Source organism: Puma concolor, chromosome D4 (assembly GCF_028749965.1).
Source record: "Puma concolor isolate L17-30 chromosome D4, mPumCon1.1.hap2, whole genome shotgun sequence".
NCBI classification, from domain to species: Eukaryota; Metazoa; Chordata; class Mammalia; order Carnivora; family Felidae; genus Puma; species Puma concolor.
The window spans coordinates 2,040,637-2,061,185 of record NC_141679.1 but is presented as its reverse complement, the minus strand read 5'-3'; the positions used below and the strand labels follow the sequence as shown (position 1 = coordinate 2,061,185).

At 40.6% G+C, this 20,549-nt stretch overlaps 1 protein-coding gene and 1 long non-coding RNA gene across 17 annotated transcripts in view; one reads left to right on the top strand and one right to left on the bottom strand.

The window, feature by feature from the left end:
- Positions 1 to 20,549, top strand: part of LOC147574643 (uncharacterized) — a 65,230-nt gene that overhangs the window by 7,687 nt on the left and 36,994 nt on the right. The window lies entirely within an intron of this gene.
- Positions 10,245 to 20,549, bottom strand: part of ZNF169 (zinc finger protein 169) — a 58,022-nt gene continuing 47,717 nt past the window's right edge. For 14 of the 16 annotated variants that reach the window (XM_086684793.1, XM_086684801.1, XM_086684803.1 and 11 more), the window contains one exon: positions 10,245 to 18,671. In XM_086684793.1, the coding sequence (XP_086540919.1) occupies positions 17,155 to 18,671 (1,517 nt within the window). In that variant the 3' untranslated portion in view covers positions 10,245 to 17,154. The remainder of the gene's footprint in view (positions 18,672 to 20,549) is intronic. The other 2 variants (XM_086684806.1, XM_086684796.1) reach the window with 1 other exon arrangement.

The following is a 20,549-nucleotide window of genomic DNA, read 5'->3' as shown; positions in this document are numbered from 1 at the left end:
CCTTCTCAATTATTCTGCATCCACAGCTGGTTCTAAAAGTCTTAATTTCCCTAAGAATCTCTGCTGGATCCTTGAGCCCTAGATGTTGTATCTATCACTAATCTCTGACCTCCAGGTGTGTGCAAATCTTAAGTTATCATAAAGTTTTCATGTGCCATGGCATCCATCACTGCTTTCACAGCCACTAATCTGCTAAAATATCATGTCATTTCTATCTCAGCTCCAAGTCATGTGAGACACAAATTAGTGTCTCAGACAGCTTCTGACAAGTCAAACATTGCAGTCAAGCAGCACTCTTTTCTGCCAAGGGTGAAACAGTATTGGTTGGCATCACCCTACTGCACCATATCTCACCAGAATGAGCTAGGACAAGAGTGAGCAAAAATAATGTGAAATTTCCTGTCCTCTTGAGTGTGGCTCTCTCTTGAATGGGTGTTCACTTGGTTGCTTCAGATCATTGACTGATCTCTGGAGCTCCCACAAAGCTGTTTTACTCAGTCGTTATCTACTTGATGTTTTCTGTGGGAACAAGGGCCTGGAGATTCCTTGTTTGTCATCTTGCTTATGTCACTCCTTTCCATTAAAAAATATTAGCTTTATATATACAGTTTGATTCATTTGGACCTGCACACATGGTATCATCACTTGAGTCAAAGTAATAGCCCTATACAATAGCTCCTAAAGTATACTTGTGTGTCTGTTTGGTGTTAAGAACACTTAACATGAGATCTAGCCTCTAAAATTTTTTGAAGTTCATAATACATACTGTTAACTGTATACATCATGTTGTGTAGGAAATCTGTAGAGCTTATTCATGTATTGTAACAGAAACTTTATTTCCACTATTGTATGGTCTGTTTCTCTGAATTTAACTATTTTAGTTAAATATCTTATGTAAGTGGAATCACATAGTATTCCTGTGTGACTGGCATATTTCGTTTATCATAATGTCCTCCAGTTTCATCCATGTTGCCACAAATGGCAAAATTTGCTCCTCTTTTAAGGATGAATAATATTCCACTGTGTATATACCACATTTTGTTTACTGTTGAGAGATACATGGGTGTTCATTTGGTTCACTTGGTTGCTGCACATCTCTGAATCGTTTCTAGGGCTCCCACAAAGCTGTTTTTACTGTGTCCTTTAGTAACTTGATGTTTGCATGGGGATACAAGGCCTAGAACTTCATACTGTTGTTTTCTGAATGCTTTCTAAAATTTGTATTTTTTAAATTTTCAGACAACATTTAAGATTCAAACCTTTGACAAAAGTGTATTGAACACCTGGTCACCCTGAATTTTGCTTTCTATAAGTATTTCACTGAGAATATCCAGTGGTGATATTTTGAATATACGTGTTTCCACATCATGCCACAGACTGCTAGTGCCTTTTCATTCATTTGTTCATTCATTTATGTATTTATAGCATGAGCAGGGGAGGGGCAGAGAGACTGGGAGAGAAAATCCCAAGCAGGCTGCATGGTCAGTGCAGAGCCAGACATGGGGCTTGATTCCATAACCCTGGGATCACAACTGAAGCCAAAACCGAGTTGGACACTCAACCGACTGAGCTCCACAGGTGCCCTGTTTGTGCCTTTTTAAAATGACTAAAAACAGAATAGTTGAGTCCATTCATGTTAGGTTATCAATTCCAGAACCCCAGAAACCAGTTCAGATTGACCTTTTGTTAAACTGGAAAATAAAATGAAATTTAGTGGTTGCTCTGGTGCTGGAGAAAGGGAAGGAAATAAAACCATGAAGTCAAAGCTTTAAATTCCCAGTTAGAACTACACATAAGTGACCTGAAATTATCTATCTCTGCCCTAAAAGAAATATTTATCTCCTGTAGCCAAAGAGCTGACATTTCTGAAAACAAAACCGAGTCTCATTCTGAATTACTGTGCAGGGTGAGTTTCTCACTTTGTATGGTGTGTTCTGTTAAAATGTGGACATTTATTGAGGAGGAATGGATCCCTGAAAATTGGAGTGAAAACATACAGAAAGATTCTGATGAAGCTAGAGGCATTGAACCCCTACACTGACTCTTTTCTGCTAGTAGAAATAGCCATTCTGGGGGCGCCTGGGTGGCGCAGTCGGTTAAGCGTCCGACTTCAGCCAGGTCACGATCTCGCGGTCCGTGAGTTCGAGCCCCGCGTCGGGCTCTGGGCTGATGGCTCAGAGCCTGGAGCCTGTTTCCGATTCTGTGTCTCCCTCTCTCTCTGCCCCTCCCCCGTTCATGCTCTCTCTCTGTCCCAAAAATAAATAAACGTTGAAAAAAAAAATTAAAAAAAAAAAAAAGAAATAGCCATTCTGTCACCATCTGAGATTAATCCTGCTTTGCATGAATAAACTGTAATGTCTTTCTCTAAGGAAGTTATCTCACAAGATACTGCTGATTTTTTTCACAATTCACCCCCACCACTGTCCTTGTTTATGGACTTGAATTAGACTTCAGTTTCAGCAGGCCACAGGGTGAGGTCAAAAATGTGACTCGGAGGAGGGGGATACTACACTCCAAAAAACTGGGTGTTTCAGTATATACAGACGTAAGTTTAGGAGTATGTTGGAAATTTTATTAATGGTGTAGGATAATGGTAGAAGGAACATAACGTTGTATCAGGCCTAATGTATTGGTAAAGGCCCACTAAGAGATTTTAAACTCAGTTATTGAGTGGATAGACCGGGCTCTAACAATTTGGTTGGTTGGTTGGTTGGCTGCAACATGGAACAAAAGGTGGCCTGTGCTAAATGAGGTTGAAATGCCAGAGCTTTCTTGATACACTGTAAAGTATTCATAGATTTAGGGAGATTGTTTAGGTCTCACCCCAGGAGGGACCAGAGGGCCCAGCTTTCACTGCAGCTGTTAAGAAAGAAATCTGTGAGCACGTCCCGAGAATCCTTGGAGAGCATCATGGTCATTCTTCTCTGTAGGTCAGAAATTACAGTGGGAACTGTAGCCACTGAATTGGGATCCTTTAACTTTAGTTTAAATTGTGGTAAGGGCACATGATATAAACTCTATCCAGTTAATATATTTCTAAGTATACATCACAATATTCTTAACTAAAAGTACAATTTGTACATATTTTTAGGACTTTTTCATCTTGCATAACTAAAACATTATGCTTGTTGAGCAGTAACAATATGTCTGTATATATCTTCCTACCTCCATACTCATTCAAAGAACATTCTACTTCCTTCATCTGTAAGCCTCACTGGTTTGTGTACTTCATGTAAGGAGAATTGTAAAGTATTTGTCCTGTAACTGACTTATTTTGTCATATTTTTGCATATAGCAGGATTTGCTTATTTTTTAAGCTGAATGGTATTCCATTGTATATGTACTTTTTCTTCATTTATTCATCAGTGGATGTTTAGATTGCTTCCACATTTAGGCTATTGTGAATAATGCTGCAATGAACATAGAAGTGCAAATATCACTTTGCTGTCTTGATTTTAATTCTTTTGGATAAATACGCACAAGTAGGATTGCTGGATCATATGATAGTTCCATTTTTAATTTTTTGAGCGGCTTCCATGCTGTTTTCTGTATTGGCAGAACCACTTTACAGTTTCACCAACAGTGCACAGGTGTTCCAGTTTGTCCACATTCAAGTCAAGACTTGTCTTTGAACTTTTTAAAAAATAATGGCCATCCTAACAGGGATGAAATGATCCTATTGTGGTTTTGATTTGCAGTTTCCTGTTGATTAGTGATGTTGCACCACAGTTTCATATACCTCTTAGCCATTTGTATGTCTTCTTTGGAGAAATATCTATTAAAATCCTTTGTCCGTTTCTAAATTGGGGTATTTGACTTTTTGCTATTGAGAGTTGTAGTTTCTTCTATATTTTGGATATTAATCCCTTACCAGATAGATTATTTGCAAATATTTTCTCCCCGTCTGTCAGTTTGCCTTTTCCTTATGTTGTTTCTTTTGCTGTGCAGAATCTTTTTTTATTTTGATGTAATCACATTTGTCTATTTTTGCTTTTGTTACTCTGCTTTAGGTTTCATATTCAAGAACTCACTGCCAAGACTGATGTTATGAAACTTTCCTTGTGTTTTCTTCTAGTAGTTTTACAGTTTCAGATCTTAATGTTTTTCAAGCCTTTAGTCCATTTAGAGTTGATTTTTGCGTATGTGTAATATTAGGGTTCAACTTTGTTCTTTTGTACGTGAATATACAATTTTTCCAACACCATTTATTAAGGAGACTATGCCTTTCCAATTGTATGTTCTTGGCACCTTTGTTAAAGATCTGTTTATTGTATATGCATGGGTTTCTTTCTGGGTTCTCTATTCTGTTACATTGGCCTATGTCTGTCTTTTAGCCAGTACTGTTATGTTTTAATTGCTGTAGCATTGTAATATATTTTGAAATCAGGGATTTTGATGTCTTGTGCTTTATTTTTCTAAAGATTGTGTTCGCCCTTTGGGGTCCTTTGTGGTTCCATATGAATTTTAGGATCATATGTTTCACTTCTGTAAAAAAAAAAAAAAAAAAAAAAAAAAAAAGTTCGTATTTTGGTAAGGTTGCATTGAATCTGTAAATTGCCCTGGCTAGTGTGGACATCTTAACAATATTAAATCCTGTTGTCCATGAAAATAGCATGTATTTCCATGTATCAGTGTTGTCTTTAATTCCTTTCATTAGATTTTTTATACTTTCTAGTTTATAAAGCTTTCACCTCTTTGGTTAAATTTAACCTTAAGTACTTTTTTGTTCTTTTTGATGCTGTTGTAAATGGGATTCTTTTCTTAATTTTCCTTTCCTATATTTCATTGTTAGTGTATGGAAACATAATTGATTTTTGTATGTTGATTTTGTGTCCTTCAACTTTATTGTTTCTAAGAGTTTGCGGACTGTACAAACAGATAATTTCACTTCTTCCTGATTTGGGTGCTTTTTATTTTAATTTATCTGGCTGAGACTTCCAGAATCATGTTGAATAAAAGTGGCAAGAGTGGGCATTTTACCTTCTTCCTGATCTTAAAGATTACAAAGCTTTTAGTTTTTCACCACTGAGTATGGTTAGCTGTGGGCTTTTCATATATGGCCTTTATTATATTGAATTAATTTTCTTCTATTTCTGTCTTGTTGACAGTTCTTGTCATGGAAGGATGTTGAATTTTTTAAAGTCCTTTTTCCGCATCTGTTGAGACAATTGTATGTTTTTTTGTTCTTTCATTCTGTTAATGTGGTGTGTGTATCACACTGATTGATTTATATATGTTGAACTATCCTTGCATCCCTGGGATAAACTCCACTTAGTCATGGCATATAGTCCTTTCAACAACCATTTAATGTGCAGCTTGCTAGTGTTTCATTGAGGGTTTTTTTTTTATATCTGTATACATTAGGGGTATTGGCCTGTAATTTTTTTCTTGTAGTGTCTTTGTCTACTTTTGATATCAATGTCATGCTAGCCTCATAAAATTAGTTTGGAAGACTTCCCTGCATTTAATATTTTGCAGGAGTTTGCTATGGTCTACATGTGTTCCCTGCCACACCCCATTCTCACATATTGAAAACTTAATGGCCAATCTGATGGAATAAGTGGGTGGGGCCTTAAGATGCTTGGGTTATGAGGGCAGAGCCATCATGAATGGGATTAGTGCCTTTAGAGAAAAAAAGACTCCAGACATATCTGTAGCTCCTTCAATGTGAGAACACGATGAAAAGGAACTAGCTTTGAACCAGAGAGAGGGCCCTCATTCAACTATGCTGACACCATGATCTCAGATGTTCAGCCTCCAGAACTTTGAGCAATAAATTTCCTTCATTTATAAGTGACTAAGTCAGTGCTATTTTTTTATAGCAGTGCAAATGGCCTAAGAAAGCTTGAAAAGGATTGTTGTTAATTCTTCTTCAATTGTTTGGTAGAATTCATCTGTGAAGCCATCTGGTCCTGGGGTTTTCTTTGTTGAGATGATTTTGATTACTAATTCAATCTCTTTATTGGTTATAGGTCTGCTGACGTTTCCTATTTTTTATTTAGTGTTTGTAGGTTGTATGTTTCTAGGAATTTATCTGTTCCTTCTAGGTTATCCAGTTTCTTGGCATATTGGCATTTAATTGTTCATAATAGTCTCTTACAATCCTTTTTATTTCTGTGGAATCTGTTTTAATGTCTACTCTTTCATTCCTATTTGATTTTTTGGAGTCTTAGTGTTTCTCAGCTTTTTGGCTAAGATCAAGTGATCTTATTGGATCTTATTGGATCACTTACTGGATTTATTGGAGTGTTTTCACTCGCACTTGCAAGCTGTTTGTTGGTTTTCTGTCTAGATGTTCTATCCATTGTTGAGAGTATTGAAGTCCCTTACTATTGCTATGTTGCTGTTGTCTCCCTTCTGTTACATCATAATTGCTTTGTGCATTTATGTACTCTGATGTTAGGTGAACTTAGGTTTATAATTGGTTATATGTTCCTGGAGAATTGATTCATTTATGGTTATACAATGTCCTTTTTTGTCATTTGTGACAGTTTTTGACTTAAATTCTATTTTGTCTGATTTAAGTATTCCTACCCTGCTTATCTTTTGGTTGCCTTCATCATGGAATACTTTTTCCATCTCTTCACTTTGAGCCTGAGTGTGCCTCTTAAATCTAAAGTGAATTTATTGTAGACAGCATGTAATTGGGTCTTGTGTTTTGTCTTATCCATTCAGCTGCTCTTTTGACTTGGGACTTCAAATCCATTTACATTTTAGTTAATCATTGGTTAGGAAGAACTTAGGATTGCTGTTTTGCTAATTGGCTAATTGTTTTTCTGTCTTGTAACTCCTTTGTCCCTCTTTTCCTCTCTTGCTGTCTTCCTTTGTGTTTCACTTTTTGTAGTCAACATGCTTTGTTTCCTTTTCTTTAAGCTGATAACAGAACTTCAGTTGTATGCAAAATATGTATACATTTACTTCTCTTCCTACACAGTGTTATTGACATCAAAAGTTTACACCTTTTATATTGTGAATCTCTTAACATATATATTTTTATATGTCTATTACTTCTATACTAGAATTAAGTGATTTTCTCATCATTATTACAGTATTTCAGTAGTCCATATTTTTCTACATATTTACCTTGACCAGTGAGTACAATACTTTTATTTGCTCTCCTGTTGCTGTTTAGCATGCTTTCATTTCACCTTAAAGAATTCCCTTTAGCATATCTTGTAAGGAAGGCTAGTGGTGATGAACAACTTCAGCTTCTGTTTATCTGGGAAAATCCTGATCTCTCCTTTGCTTTTAAAGGATAGTTTTGCGGGGTGCCTGGGTGGCTCAGTCGGTTGAGCATCCGACTTCAGCTCAGGTCATGATCTCGCAGCTTGTGAGTTCGAGCCCCGTTTTGGGCTCTGTGCTGACAGCTCTGAGCCTGGAGCCTGCTTCAGATTCAGTGTCTCCTCCTCTCTGCCTCTCCCCTGCTCATGCTCTGTCTTTATCTCTCAATAATAAATAAAAATGTTAAAAAAAATAAAGGATAATTTTGCTACATACAGTGTTCTTAGTTGGCAGTTTTTTTCTTTTAGTGCTTTGACTATATTGTCCCACTACCTTCTGGACTGCAAGGTTTCTACTGAGAAATCTCAAATTTTATGGGAGGTCCTGTACATGAAAGGTTGCTTTTCTTCTTGTTGCTTTTGAAATTCTTTGGTTTTGGCTTTTGACAATTTGATTATAATGCTTCTTGCTGTGGACTTCTTTGGATTCCTCTTACTTGAGTCTGTTAAGTTTCCTGGAAATGGATGTCCATTTCCTTCCCTAGACTTGGGGAAATTGGGGCTATAAGTTTTTTTTTTATTATTATTAAATTCAATATTCTGTGCTGCCTTGACATTTGAAGCCATCAGGACCTCATATAGTATACTGGCAAGGTCTCCTCTCCACTCTTGTCCTGTCAAACAACCTTCCTTATCATAAAGACTAGGCATAGTGCCTTATTCATGAGAAGTAGGTTTCAGTTTCTTTACAGTCCATAGAATTACTCAAACAAAACAATAACATAGTCCTGTGGAAACCAGAACACTGTACAGTTTGTCTCCCATCATGGGGGATCAGTGCTTTGTTCCTAGTGGAATAGACACTTAGTCTATTAGATATGGTTTTGCATTCCCTGCATGCACTGCTTTTGCCAAAACTATCATCTGTGGATTTACAGAATGTTTTATCTACCATCATGGTATTCCATACAGCATTGCTTCTGGTCAGGAAACTCACTTCACAGCAAATGAAGAGTGAATGGGCTAACACATGGAATTCACTGGTCTTACCATTTCCCCACCATCCTGAAGCAGTTGCCTTGATAGAACAATTAATTGGCCTCTTAAAAACTCATTTATAGTGCCAGGCTAGATGGCAGTACTTTGTAGGGTCAGTACAGTGTACTCCCAGAAGCTATATATGCTGTAAGTCTGCCTTCAGTATATAGTGATGTTTCTCCCACAGCCAGGATTCACTGGTCCAGGAATCAAGGGGTGGAAGTGAAAGTAGTTCTGCTCACTATTAGCCATAGAGATTTGTCAAAAATTTTGTTCCTACTAGGAGACAGCAGTAATTCTACTGACCTGGAAATTGCTACTTTTAGATCCTCATGCCTCTCAATAGGCAAAAAAGGAGGACACCATACTGGGTGGGGTGATTGATCCTGATTTTTTTTTTTAATTTTTTTTTCAACGTTTTATTTATTTTTTGGGGGACAGAGAGAGACAGAGCATGAACGGGGGAGGGGCAGAGAGAGAGGGAGACACAGACTCGGAAACAGGCTCCAGGCTCTGAGCCATCAGCCCAGAGCCTGACGCGGGACTCGAACTCACGGACCGCGAGATCGTGACCTGGCTGAAGTCGGACGCTTAACCGACTGCGCCACCCAGGCGCCCCAATCCTGATTATTAAGGAGAATAGAGTTAAGGAAGAAAGGGTCCAGAACAGAGGAGATACCCTAAGACATAAAGGTGTGATTCAAGACATAAAGATGTCATTCATCCTGTGATTAAAGTCCGTGGAAAATTATAATTCAGCTAGAACTAATGGCCCATTCAAAAATGAAAGTTTGGGTCACTTCATTTGGCAAAGAAAATACGGAATGGGTAGGGGAATAAGGTAGGTGTAAATACCAGATTCAGCCACATGACCAATGAACTCCATATAACCAAAAAGGAACTACCACTTCCCTGCAAAGGAGTTGTATCATGTTAGGCAGAATGACTTTGTTGTTGTTTTTATTTGGAGATTAAGTATGGTTTAAGGAGATGTATATAGGTGTTGACAAGGGGTGGGCTGTGATAGATAGATCTATGTGTTAACTTGGCTATACTGTAGTACCTAGTTATTTAATCAAACACAAATCTAGGTATTTGTGTGAAGGCATTTTGTGGATGGTAATTAACATCTACCATCAGTTGACTTTAAGTAGAGATTACTCTTTGAAAGTGTGGCTGAGCCTCATCCAGTGATTTCAAGGCCATAACAGCAAAAACCAAGGTTTCCCAGGTAAGTTATGTCCTAAGCATCATTTTTGTTTGTTTTTGCCTGTGTTCCCCTCTGGGAATCATGAGTTTGTTTTCTATATCTGAGTCTATCTCTGTTTCTGTTGTTGTTGTTCATTTGTGCCCCCAAGCATACCTCTCACTGGGTTTTCAGCCTCCTGGCTTGTCCTACAGATTCAGAACTGCTACCCGTGAATCATATGAGCCAATTCCTTAAAAAACACACATAAATCTATTGGTTCCGTTACTCTGGAGAATCCTAATACACTGAAGTTTTTTTTGTTTTCTGTTTCATTTAGTTTCTACTATTATCTTTCATGTTTTCTATGTTCTTTTTCCTTGAGCATTTACCTGTTATTTTTCTGACTTTCTGAGGGAAATGCTCATTTCCTCCAAATATTAGTGTCTAATGATGTCATCTTGGCTATTGATATCCCTTTAACATTTTAGTTCTCTGATATATATTGGGTTTAGTGTTACTCAGTTACAAACATTATTAGATTTACACTATGATTTCATTTCTGATGTGTTAATTAATAGAATTTTGTTTTCTAAGAGGTTTTTTATTATTTGTAATTTTATCGTATTTCGGTCTAAGAAAATGTTGTAAGGTCAGCTCCAGTGTTTTGATTTTGGATTTTTGTTCATGTTTTATTTGATGATTTCCATTTTTCAACATAAGTTTTGTATCAAAACTGTATGATTTTCTAGAATTTCTGTGTTGGGGAGTGGGTATATACGTTAGCACAGTGTGTCCTATTCCAGGGAACCTGATGTTTTATTTAAGGGGAAAAACCCCTAAAGTTTTTACTTTACAATTTGTTATACAAGAGCTAAATTTAGCAATGGGAGGTTTCTAATATTTGATTTCCCTCTATACCTTGAACATTCTACATGTTGTCTCACTTATTTCTTAAACAAAAAACCTAAATGGTAGATGTTATTATGACCAGTTTCAAGGGTGACAAATAATTGTCCTGTGGACAGAATAAATGTGAGTCGTGTGCTTGGCCTCCAATATCCTGGAGTCCTGTGACTGTTTGTGCCACCTTTTCTCTATCTGGACCATTTCTTCTGAGAGTTCTCAGCACACTTCAGTCTGATTCCTTCTGGAATGGAGCCAGGGACCCAGAGAGGGGGCAGTGCTGATTGCAAACCCTATCCCATCAGGAGACCCAAGAGTGAATAAATAGTGGCTTGCGAAGGAAACCAGAATCTTCCTACAAAAGACCCTCCATTTTGTGCTCAGCTAGACCAACCATAGGCCAGAGCCTCCAAAAGATTTGGGGGATTTAATAGAAGAAAAAATTGTTTCCCATGTTTCCACCATTTTAAAAAAGGTGATTGCACTTTTTGTTCCCAAATGGGATAGAAGCAGCACCACAGTTGCTTGGAATTGGGAAGATCCACGTTCTCTGTTCTGAACCTCCAAAACACACCACTACACAAACTTCCCTTGTGGCGTTCAGCTCTGCCCTGGTTGATATAAGGTCAGTGGACTTTATTAGAAATGTGGTGCTTATGGGGCCCTACACATTAATTTTTTTCTCCTTTGTAAAATTTTGAGTTTATTTACAATTACTGAAGTGCTTATTGGTCTGAAAAGTTAGCACAAAAGCAGTTGTAGATCTTAAAAGTTCCTGAAAAAGAAACCAGGCCTAGATGGTTTCATTGGAGTAATTTACCCAGCATTTGGATTGGATGGATGGATGAATACCAATGCTGTGCAATCTCTTCCAGAAAAGAGGAAGGAATATTTCCTAACTTATTTCGTGAGGCCAGTTCTACCCTGATACCCAAAGCAGACAATGTTAAAGTATAAAACGATAGACCAATATCTCATGAAGATGAATGCAAAAATCCTCAAAAACATTAGCAAATAGAACCCAACCATGTATAAAAAGAATGATACTATGAATTTAGTTTTCTTAGTGGTTATGTAAATACTCAGATTCTATCTATTTGATTTAGAGTTTTCAGATGTGTTTTTTGAGGAATTTGTCCACTCCAAAGATACATAGTTCATGACCATAGTAAAAATTGTTCATAGCACTCCCTTGTTACCCTTTTGATGGCTACAGGATCTGTAGTAACAGATATCCTACTTTATTCCTGACTTTGATGATTTGTATTTATGCTCTAATTTTTGTCATTCGTACAGAAGGTTAGTCAAGTTTATTTTACTTTTTGGAGAACCGGCATTTTGTTCCCTCCATTATTCTTCTATGTGAACTACACTGATTTTTGTTTTTATTATTTCTGTCCATCTGCTTTCTTTGGGTTTACTTTGCTCCACTTTTTAAGCTCTTTAGTATAAACTTCTGTCACTGATTTGGATCATTTTTGTATGTATAATGTGAACATTTAGTGCTATCAGTTTTCTTCTCATGGTGTTAGCTGCATCCCTTAATTTGCTATGTTGTATTTCATTTGCATTCACTGCAGTATATTTGTTAATTATTTCCTATGAAACATCTTCCTGTTTGACCATGGTTTAGTACTGTTGTTAAATTTCAGAGTCTTTGTAAGTTTTCCTTTTGTCTCTGTTATTGATGTCTAGTTTGATTCCATTGTAGCTAAAGAATATACTCCTTATGGGGAGCTTGGGCAGGTCAGTCATTTAAGCATCTGACTTTTGGTTTCGGCTCAGGTCATGATCTCATGGTTTTGTGAGTTTGAACCCCAAATTGGGCTCCATGCTGACAATGTGGAGCCTGCTCGGGATTCTCTGTCTCCCTCTTTCTCTGCCCCTCTCCCACTCATGCTGTGTCTCTCTCAAAATAAATAATAAATTAAAAAAAAACTAAAAACAAAAGAAAAATATATGATTTCAATTATTTTAAATTTAGGTGTGTCTTATGAGTCAGGATATGTATGGACTGTCTTGGTGAATGGTGTTTGAAAAACATTCTGTTGTTTTTGGATGGAATGATCTATATGTCAGATCCTAGTTCTTGATCATGGTGTTCAGGTTTATTGCATCCTTGCTGATATTTGTTCTGTAGTCCTCAGCTCCTGAGAGAGCAGTGTGGAAGTCCTAAATGATTATGATGAATTTTCTCAGTTTCTGTTTCAGCTCTATCAGTTTTTGCTTCATGAATTTTGTTATTTGGTTCATTCACATTTAGGATTGTTATACCTTCCTGGTGGATTGATTCCTTTATTACTATATAACATCCCTCTTTGTCTCTAGTCAGTTTCTTTGCTGTGAAGTCTACTACATTTGAGATTAATATGGGAACTTAATGCCTTTTAAAATTCATGGTTGCGTGGTTTTGTTTTGTTTTTTCTTTTGAATCCACCTTCGCAATCTTTGTCTTTTGATTAGCGTAATTAGAACCAATGTCTAGATAATAAAGTAATTGCTGCTATGTTAGGGCTTAAGTTGGCCATTTTATTAATCAATTAAAATTTGTTTCCTCTAGATCTTATTTTTCTGTATCTCTTTTATTGCTTTTCTGTGGGTTATTTGTTGTTTAAGATTCCATTTAGATCCATTCCTCATGTTTTTTAGTGTATCTCTTTGTATAATTTTCTTAGTGGTTCCTGTGGGTATTACAATACACATATGTGCCTTATCACAGTATATCAGTATATTATCACTTGGAGTGAAGTGTGAAAATGTTACTTTTGTTTAGGCCCCTTTATTACTGTCCCCACTTTTAAGTCATTGTCTAGAGTATCAAGTGATATTACAACTTACCACATTTGATTTTAAAAACCTGTGGGTGGAAGGATGCCAATTTATATAGTTCTATTTTTGCTCTTTCCATGATTTTTTCTTCCTTCCTGATGTGCCAGTGTTTCTTTTATCATTTTCTCTATTTGAAGAATTTCCTTTTAGCCATTTTTCAAGGTCAGGTCCGCTAGCAGCAAATTCTTAGTTTTCTTTCCCTGGGAATGTGCTTAATTCTACCTTCATTTTTGAAGGATAGTTTTGGTAGATACTCACTCTGCAGTCAACAGTCTTCTTTTAGAACTTCGAAGAAAAATGTTGTGCTACCTTCCTGTGACCTCCGTGATTTCCTGAGAAATCTGCTCTCATTTGAATTGTTGTCCCCCTATGGGTAGTAAGTCATTTCTCTGGGGTTGCTTTCAAGATTTTTTTTTTCCTTTAGATTTCAAAATTTTAATTATGATGTCTTAGTGTAGATTTCTTAGGATTTGTTTTATTTAGTATTCATTTGGCTTCTTGAATCTGTATATTTATGTTTCTGGCCAAATATGGGATATTTCTGGGCATTTCTTAAAAATATTTCTTCAAATATTTTCTCAATTCCACTTCTTTTCTTACTTTCTAGGACTTTAATGACACATGTTAGCTTTTTTTGTTTTTCTCCCAAAGATTCTGGCTCTTTTTCTCAGTCTTTTTTCTCCATTGTTCAGATGGGCTGAATTCAATTGATCTGCCCTCAAATTCTCCCCAATTCCATTTTCTGCCATAACAACTCTACCCTTAAGCCCGTCCAGATAGTTTTTAAATTTGTTGTCTAGTTTTTTTTTTTAACGTTTATTTATTTTTGAGACAGAGACAGAACATGAATGGGGGAGGGTCAGAGAGAGAGGGAGACACAGAATCTGAAACAGGCGCCAGGCTCTGAGCCGTCAGCACAGAGCCCGACGCGGGGCTCGAACTCACGGACCGCAAGATCATGACCTGAGCTGAAGTCGGACGCTTAACCGACTGAGCCACCCAGGTGCCTGTTGTCTAGTGTTTAATTTAACAATTTCCCCTTCAACTTTGGTGTAACTTCTATTTTTTGTTGTTGCTGAGATACTGTACTTTTTTCATTTGTTTCAAGAGAACTTGTGATTGCTTGAAGCATTTCTATGATGGCTGCCTCGATATCCCTGTCAGACAGTTCCATTGTCATGCTTATCTCAGTGTTGATGTCATTTGATCGTCTTTTCTCATTTTAGTTGTGTTTTCCTGGTTCTTAGAACGATGAGTAACTTTTTATTGCATTCTGTACATTTAGCTGTTAAGAAACTCCAGGTCCTCTCTAAACCTTTCATTTAAACAGGGTGACCAGGCAGGCAGTCACCCTGCTTTAAAGGGTACCTCCCCAGTTGCAGCCTACTTTGTGGGCTCTGTTTGGTCCAATGACAGTGTAGCTTTCAGAGTTCTTGCAGTGCTATTTAGGTCTACTTGACTTATTTGGTACCACTAGTCCTCCCGCTTTCCCCTGCTGGTATTAGAGTGTGGAAGGAGTTTCCCTCAAACAGGCTACTTGGTGTCTCCGGATGGAAGGGATGCTCTGGCCCCAAAGAAGAAAAAGCTTCACAGGTTGAGCTGCTAATGCGTCAGGATCCCCATGGTGTCTATCGGTAAGGGAGATGGGTCTCCAGATGTGGAGGAGGGTTTAGAAAGCAGCCATGTCCAGCTCCCCTCTCTCCTCAGCCGTTGAAAGGACCAGTATGCTTCTTGCATTCCACTTGAGGAAAGTGCAGCACTGCCCATTGCTTCCGGCTGGCTTCACACTCATGGGAAAGGAAAGGTCATGACCCTTAATGGCAGGGGTTGAGGGCCAGGTAGGAATTTGGGGGAGTCCAGAGAGCAGAGTGCTATGAACTGAATTTTCCCCAAAAGTCCTTGATGAAGTCTTTTCCCTAATGTGACGGTGTTTGGGTACAGGCCCTAAGGAAGTAATGAAAGTTAAATGATGTAAGGATGAAGCCCTCATCTGCTAGGCCTGGCATCCTTATAAGAGTAAGAAACACCAGAGCTCACTCGCTTTCTGGCACACATACAGGGAAGGGAAATACCATGTGAGGAGAGCACACCATCTGCCAGCCAGGAGGTGAGGCTTCAGTAGGTCAGGGTGATCTTGGACTTCCTGTCTCTGGTTTTGTTATGGTAGCCCTGACAAAAGAATACAGTTTTGGTACGGAGAGTGGTGTGTTATCATAGTATATATGAAAAACTATGGAGGTGGTTTTAGAGCTGGGTGATGGGTAGAGGGTAGAAGAGCTTTGAGGTGCTCGGTAGAGAAAGCTGGGGTTGCTTGAAAGAGACTATGGTAGGAATAGGGGCATTAGAAGTGATTCTGCCCCAGCCTCAGACATAAATGTGGAACATTACTGGAAACTTAAGGAAAGGCATTCCTTGTTATTTATTTACATGTATATGGCAGCAAAGAATGTGGCCAAGTTGTGTCCCAGTGCTTGGTGCAAGGTAGAAATCTTAAGTAACAGAAGTGACAAATTCCTAGCAAAGTGATGGAAGGTGTAACCTGTTTCTTCTCATAGAAAAATGTGACAAGGGAGGTGAATCGAACGAAGTGTTCGGCAAAAAGAAGCCAGAACTTGAAGATTTAGAGAATTCTCAGCCTGTCCATATTGCAAAATGAGAAAGCATGTTCTGGAGAAAATACCAGTGGTGTTGCTGGACAGTCATTTGATAGAGATTAGTTTGGAACCAGTCAACCCTCAGTGGAAACTGTGTGGCTCAACTAAGGATATGTAGATGGGACACAGTGAAGGTCAGGTGTCGGACCTCTGTGGTGTTATCCACCAAGAGGAGGAAACGGTGACCCTCATGGTGAAACATATCAGGTCTGCCATCCCCACCGTGGGCTCAGAGGGTGAATGCCTCCATGGTCTCACAGGGGCTGCATGCTGCTACAACAGCAGGACCAGAGGGCAGAGCATCCAACCAGAGAATTTTCTCAAGCCATAAAACGTAACAGAATTTGCTTGCTAGGTCATAAGATGTGCTTGAGACCCATCAATTTTTTCTTCTTTCCCCCTGTGGAAAGGAATGCAAATTCTACATCTGTGGCAACTTGTCTGGTTCACAGATTCACAGCTGGAGAGGAACTTTGCCTCAAAATGAAATATACCCCTAACCTCACCCACACTTGATTTACATGAGATTTTGGATAGAGTCAGTGCTGGAATGGGTCAGCACTTTGGGAGCTTTTAAGAATATGGATGTGAGGGGCGCCTGGGTGGCTCAGTGGGTTGGGCGTCTGACGTCGGCTCAGGTCATGATCTCGCGGTCTGTGAGTTTGAGCCCCGCATAGGGCTCTGTGCTGACAGCTCAGAGCCTGCAGCCTGTTTCAGATTCTGTGTCTCCCTCTCTCTCTGACATTCCCCCATTCATGCTCTGTCTCTCTCTGTCTCAAAAATGAATAAACGTTAAAAAAAATTTTTAAATATTCTATGGATGTGAGAACATGAATTTTGGGGGTTTGGAGGACTGAGTATTATGGACTGAATTGTTCCAAATTCATACATTGAAGCCAGAACCCTCCAATGCAACCTTATTTGGTCATAGATTGGGGGCTCTAACCTAGTAAGTCTGGTATCCTTAGAAGAGGGGGAGACACCAGGAAAGAGCATGCACAAAGGCCATGTGAGGACACAGTAAGAATGCAGGCATCTGCCAGCTGAGGAGAGAGGCTTCAGTAGAAACCACAGTACACACATTGATCCTGGACTTCAGTCCCAAGAACTGTGTGAAAACTGTTCTTCAGCCATCAAGTTTGTGGCGTTTTTTAATGGCAGCTTTAGCAAATCAAAGCCATCGCTAGTACAGAAAATAAACCATAAATTAATGATCTTACAATCATTGAAAACACATTTTTTTTCCCTCCACTGCATTTGAAGAAAGTGCAACATTTCCTAGTGCTTTCTGCCATCTTCACAACCGTGAGGAAAGGAAAGGTCAGGAGAGCAGCTCTTGAGGTGGGAGGCGATGGCCAGACTTGGTCCTCCTATGTCTGTGGAGGTGAGACTTCTGGCTGAAGCCTCGGCCACACTCCCTGCACACATACGGCTTCTCTCCTGAGTGGGTGCGCTGGTGTCTGATGAGGGCCGACCTGAAGCCGAAGCCACGCCCACACTCACTGCACACGCACGGCTTCTCCCCTGAGTGTGTCCTCTGGTCAGAGGTGAAGTGAGACTTCTGGCCCAGTCCTTGCTCACACACTCTGTACACATCAGTCGCCTCCCCTGAGTGTGTCCTCTGGTGTCTGGTGAGAAGCGACTTGAAGCCAAAGGTACGTCCACACTCCGGGCACAGGTAAGGCTTCTCCCCTGTATGTGTCCTCTGGTGTCTGATGAGGGTAACCTTCTGGCCAAAGCCACGCCCACACTCAGGGCACAGGTAAGGCCTCTCCCCTGTATGTGTCCTCTGGTGTCCCATGAGGGAGACCTTCTGGCTAAAGCCGCGGCCACACTCAGGGCACAGGTAAGGCTTCTCCCCTGTGTGTGTCCTTTGGTGTCTGACGAGGGTGACCTTCTGGCGAAAGCCATGCCCACATTCAGCACAGATATAAGGCTTCTCCCCTGAGTGTGTGACTTGGTGACTGAGGAGCAGTGCCTGCTGCCTGAAACCACGCCCACACTCAAGGCACAAGAAGGGTCTTTCACTCGAATGTGAGCTTCGGTGTTGGAGGAGCGATGCCTTCTGGCAAAAGCCTCTCCCACACTCGGGACACACAAAGGGCTTCTCCTCCAAGTGTGTCCTCTGGTGCAGGATCAGGGCGATCTTTTGGCGAAAGCCTCGCCCACATTCCTGACATTCGAAGGGCCTCTCCCCAGAGTGTATCCTCTTGTGGTTGGTAAGTGAGGACGTGTACCTGAAGTGGCGGCCACACTCCCGACACACATAAGGCTTCTCCCCTGAGTGTTTCCTCTGGTGGATGGTGAGGGAGGACTTGCGGCCAAAGCCTCGCCCACACTCCCTACAGCTGTAAGGCTTTTCTCCTGAGTGTGTCCTTTGGTGCTTGGTGAGGTCTGACCTCTGGCAGAAGCCTCTGCCACATTCAGGACATACGTGATGTTTCTGGAGGCTTAAGAGACTGGATTTGGGACCAAGTCCCAGTCTGTATTTCCCACACATGGCTGCTCCAGATGCTGAAAGGTCTGCTTCTTCAGGACACATCCCCTGGTCTGCTCCCCCAGCTCTTTTGCCTTCTACCCAGTCTACTGGCCGACCCTGAGAGGATCTGAAGAGCACCCCGGAAACCCCACTCAGCTCAAGTCTCCCTTCTATCTCTTCCTCATCTCCTTGTTCACTTGAGCAGCTTGGAGCTTCCGTTGAGATGGGGCTTCCTGCATATGAGCTTGGGAAGATCTGAGGAAGGTGACCGCACAGCACGTACTGTTGAAGGAACTGTGGACTGGAAAGGGCCACCGGGCAGGAATGGACACAGGGCTGGAATTCTGTTCCTGGTTCTGCTGGAGAGAAAATGTTGGTCAGAATCACTACAGGCACCTTGTGAAAGGTTGGTTGTACCTGCCCAGCAGTCATTGCTCCGCTGTTCTCACAACCAAGACTTCCTTTACAGACCTACTTTCCATCCTTTGCTGACACATTACTGCATATCTTACTACAACACAGAAGATACACATGATGAGGCAGCTCTAACACCAGCCCAGCCCTATAAACTGCTGCCATTAGAGTTACACATTTCCACCAATACAGTTCACTTGCAAGAAGACATAATCAATGCTAATGCAAACGTTAATCCACAAATGTATATATGCTTCCACTAAGAAACAATGTGATTCATGGGGGCAGGGAGCGCAAGATGGTGGAGTAGGAGGACCTCAGCTCACCCCATCCCATGTTTACAACTGGGTGTCACTCACATCCACATCAGTAAACTGGAGAGTGATCTGGCAGAACAGACTCCACAACTAAACAGAGAGCAGCCACCTCTGAGAGATTATGAAGGACAGAAACGGTCGTCAGGAGCTGCCCAAAAGGAGCAATGAGGAGCTGTGGTCATGGGGATGGGAAGCCCACACAGAAAAAGGAAATCCCCATAGCATCCTGCCTGGAAAACCAGAGGAGCTGAATTCTGTGAGTGTGTATACCCAGTGGGATTTGGAGCCTAGAGCTTTAAAAGTCAACCACTTCAGCACTGGGTGAGTGATAACCAGGGCCTGCCCCTAAAGTGCAGCCCAAGGAGAGTCAACACAGAAGCGACAGCTTGCACGACAGGAAGGGAGATCTGTTTATGCTGATTTTGGAGTGTGCTGAGGAGACTTCTCTGGGAACAAAGGAACTGGCAGGTGACATTTTCCTTCCCCCACTCCCCCAGCATAAACACGGGGCCACCTGTGGGAAGTGGGGCTGCACGGACACTTGCTAGCACTGTGCCATGTCCATGTATTCTCCTGAGGACTTGCTCATCCTGCTGGCCTTGGCCCTGGGCTTATCACAAATTCTTTTAATACCCTGTGTGCCATGGCCCTCTGGCCTGCATTTCTTTGGGGGATCTGGTTTAGGATTAGCAGCTCAGTGCAAATTTTGCTAATGTAGTGTACATGCCCTGCCCAGTTCCTGCAGAACCCCAGGTCACAGCCACTCCTGGGCTCTGCACTCCTGGCTGTTGCCTTGCTTTGGGGGATTAGCCTAGGACACATGGCTCAATGAAGATTTTGTTAACATCATACATGCCATGACCGTCTATCACATGTCAACTGCCATGTGCCCGTTGTTGCCACCTCAGCTGCTTGCGTTACCCCTCGCGACTGCCAGTGTGCACCACGCTCCTAGCCACCACCGTGCTTTATGGCATCTATAGCCTAGGACTAGTGGCTCAATGCAAATTTTGCTAATATTGCCATCCCACTCTTGAGCCCTCGTACGGTCACTCCACTTTCAGAGCCAGCCTGATTCAGTCTCCCTAACACCACAGAGCAGGCACAGCCCATAACAGGCAGAATGAGTGAAGTCTGGACTGAAAAGAAAAGCTACTCAGACACAATAGTAGGATGCAAGCAACACACATAGGAGACACCCCTGAAGCGCCAGCTCCTGGTGAACAGGGGACACTACAGGACCTCTTCTTCATAGAACCACTGCTTTCAAGAGCAAGAGACATTGCAGACTTTCCTAACACATAGAAACAGACAAGATGAGACAGAGGAATATGTCCCAAATGAAAGACCATGATAAAAACACAGTAGGAGAGCTAAGAGAATTTAAATTAATGACCATAAAGATACTCACTGGACTTGAGCAAAGAATGGAGGACATCAGTGAGATTCTTAACACCGAGATAAAAAATAACGTATCAGAGATGAAGAACTCCATAAATGAAACCA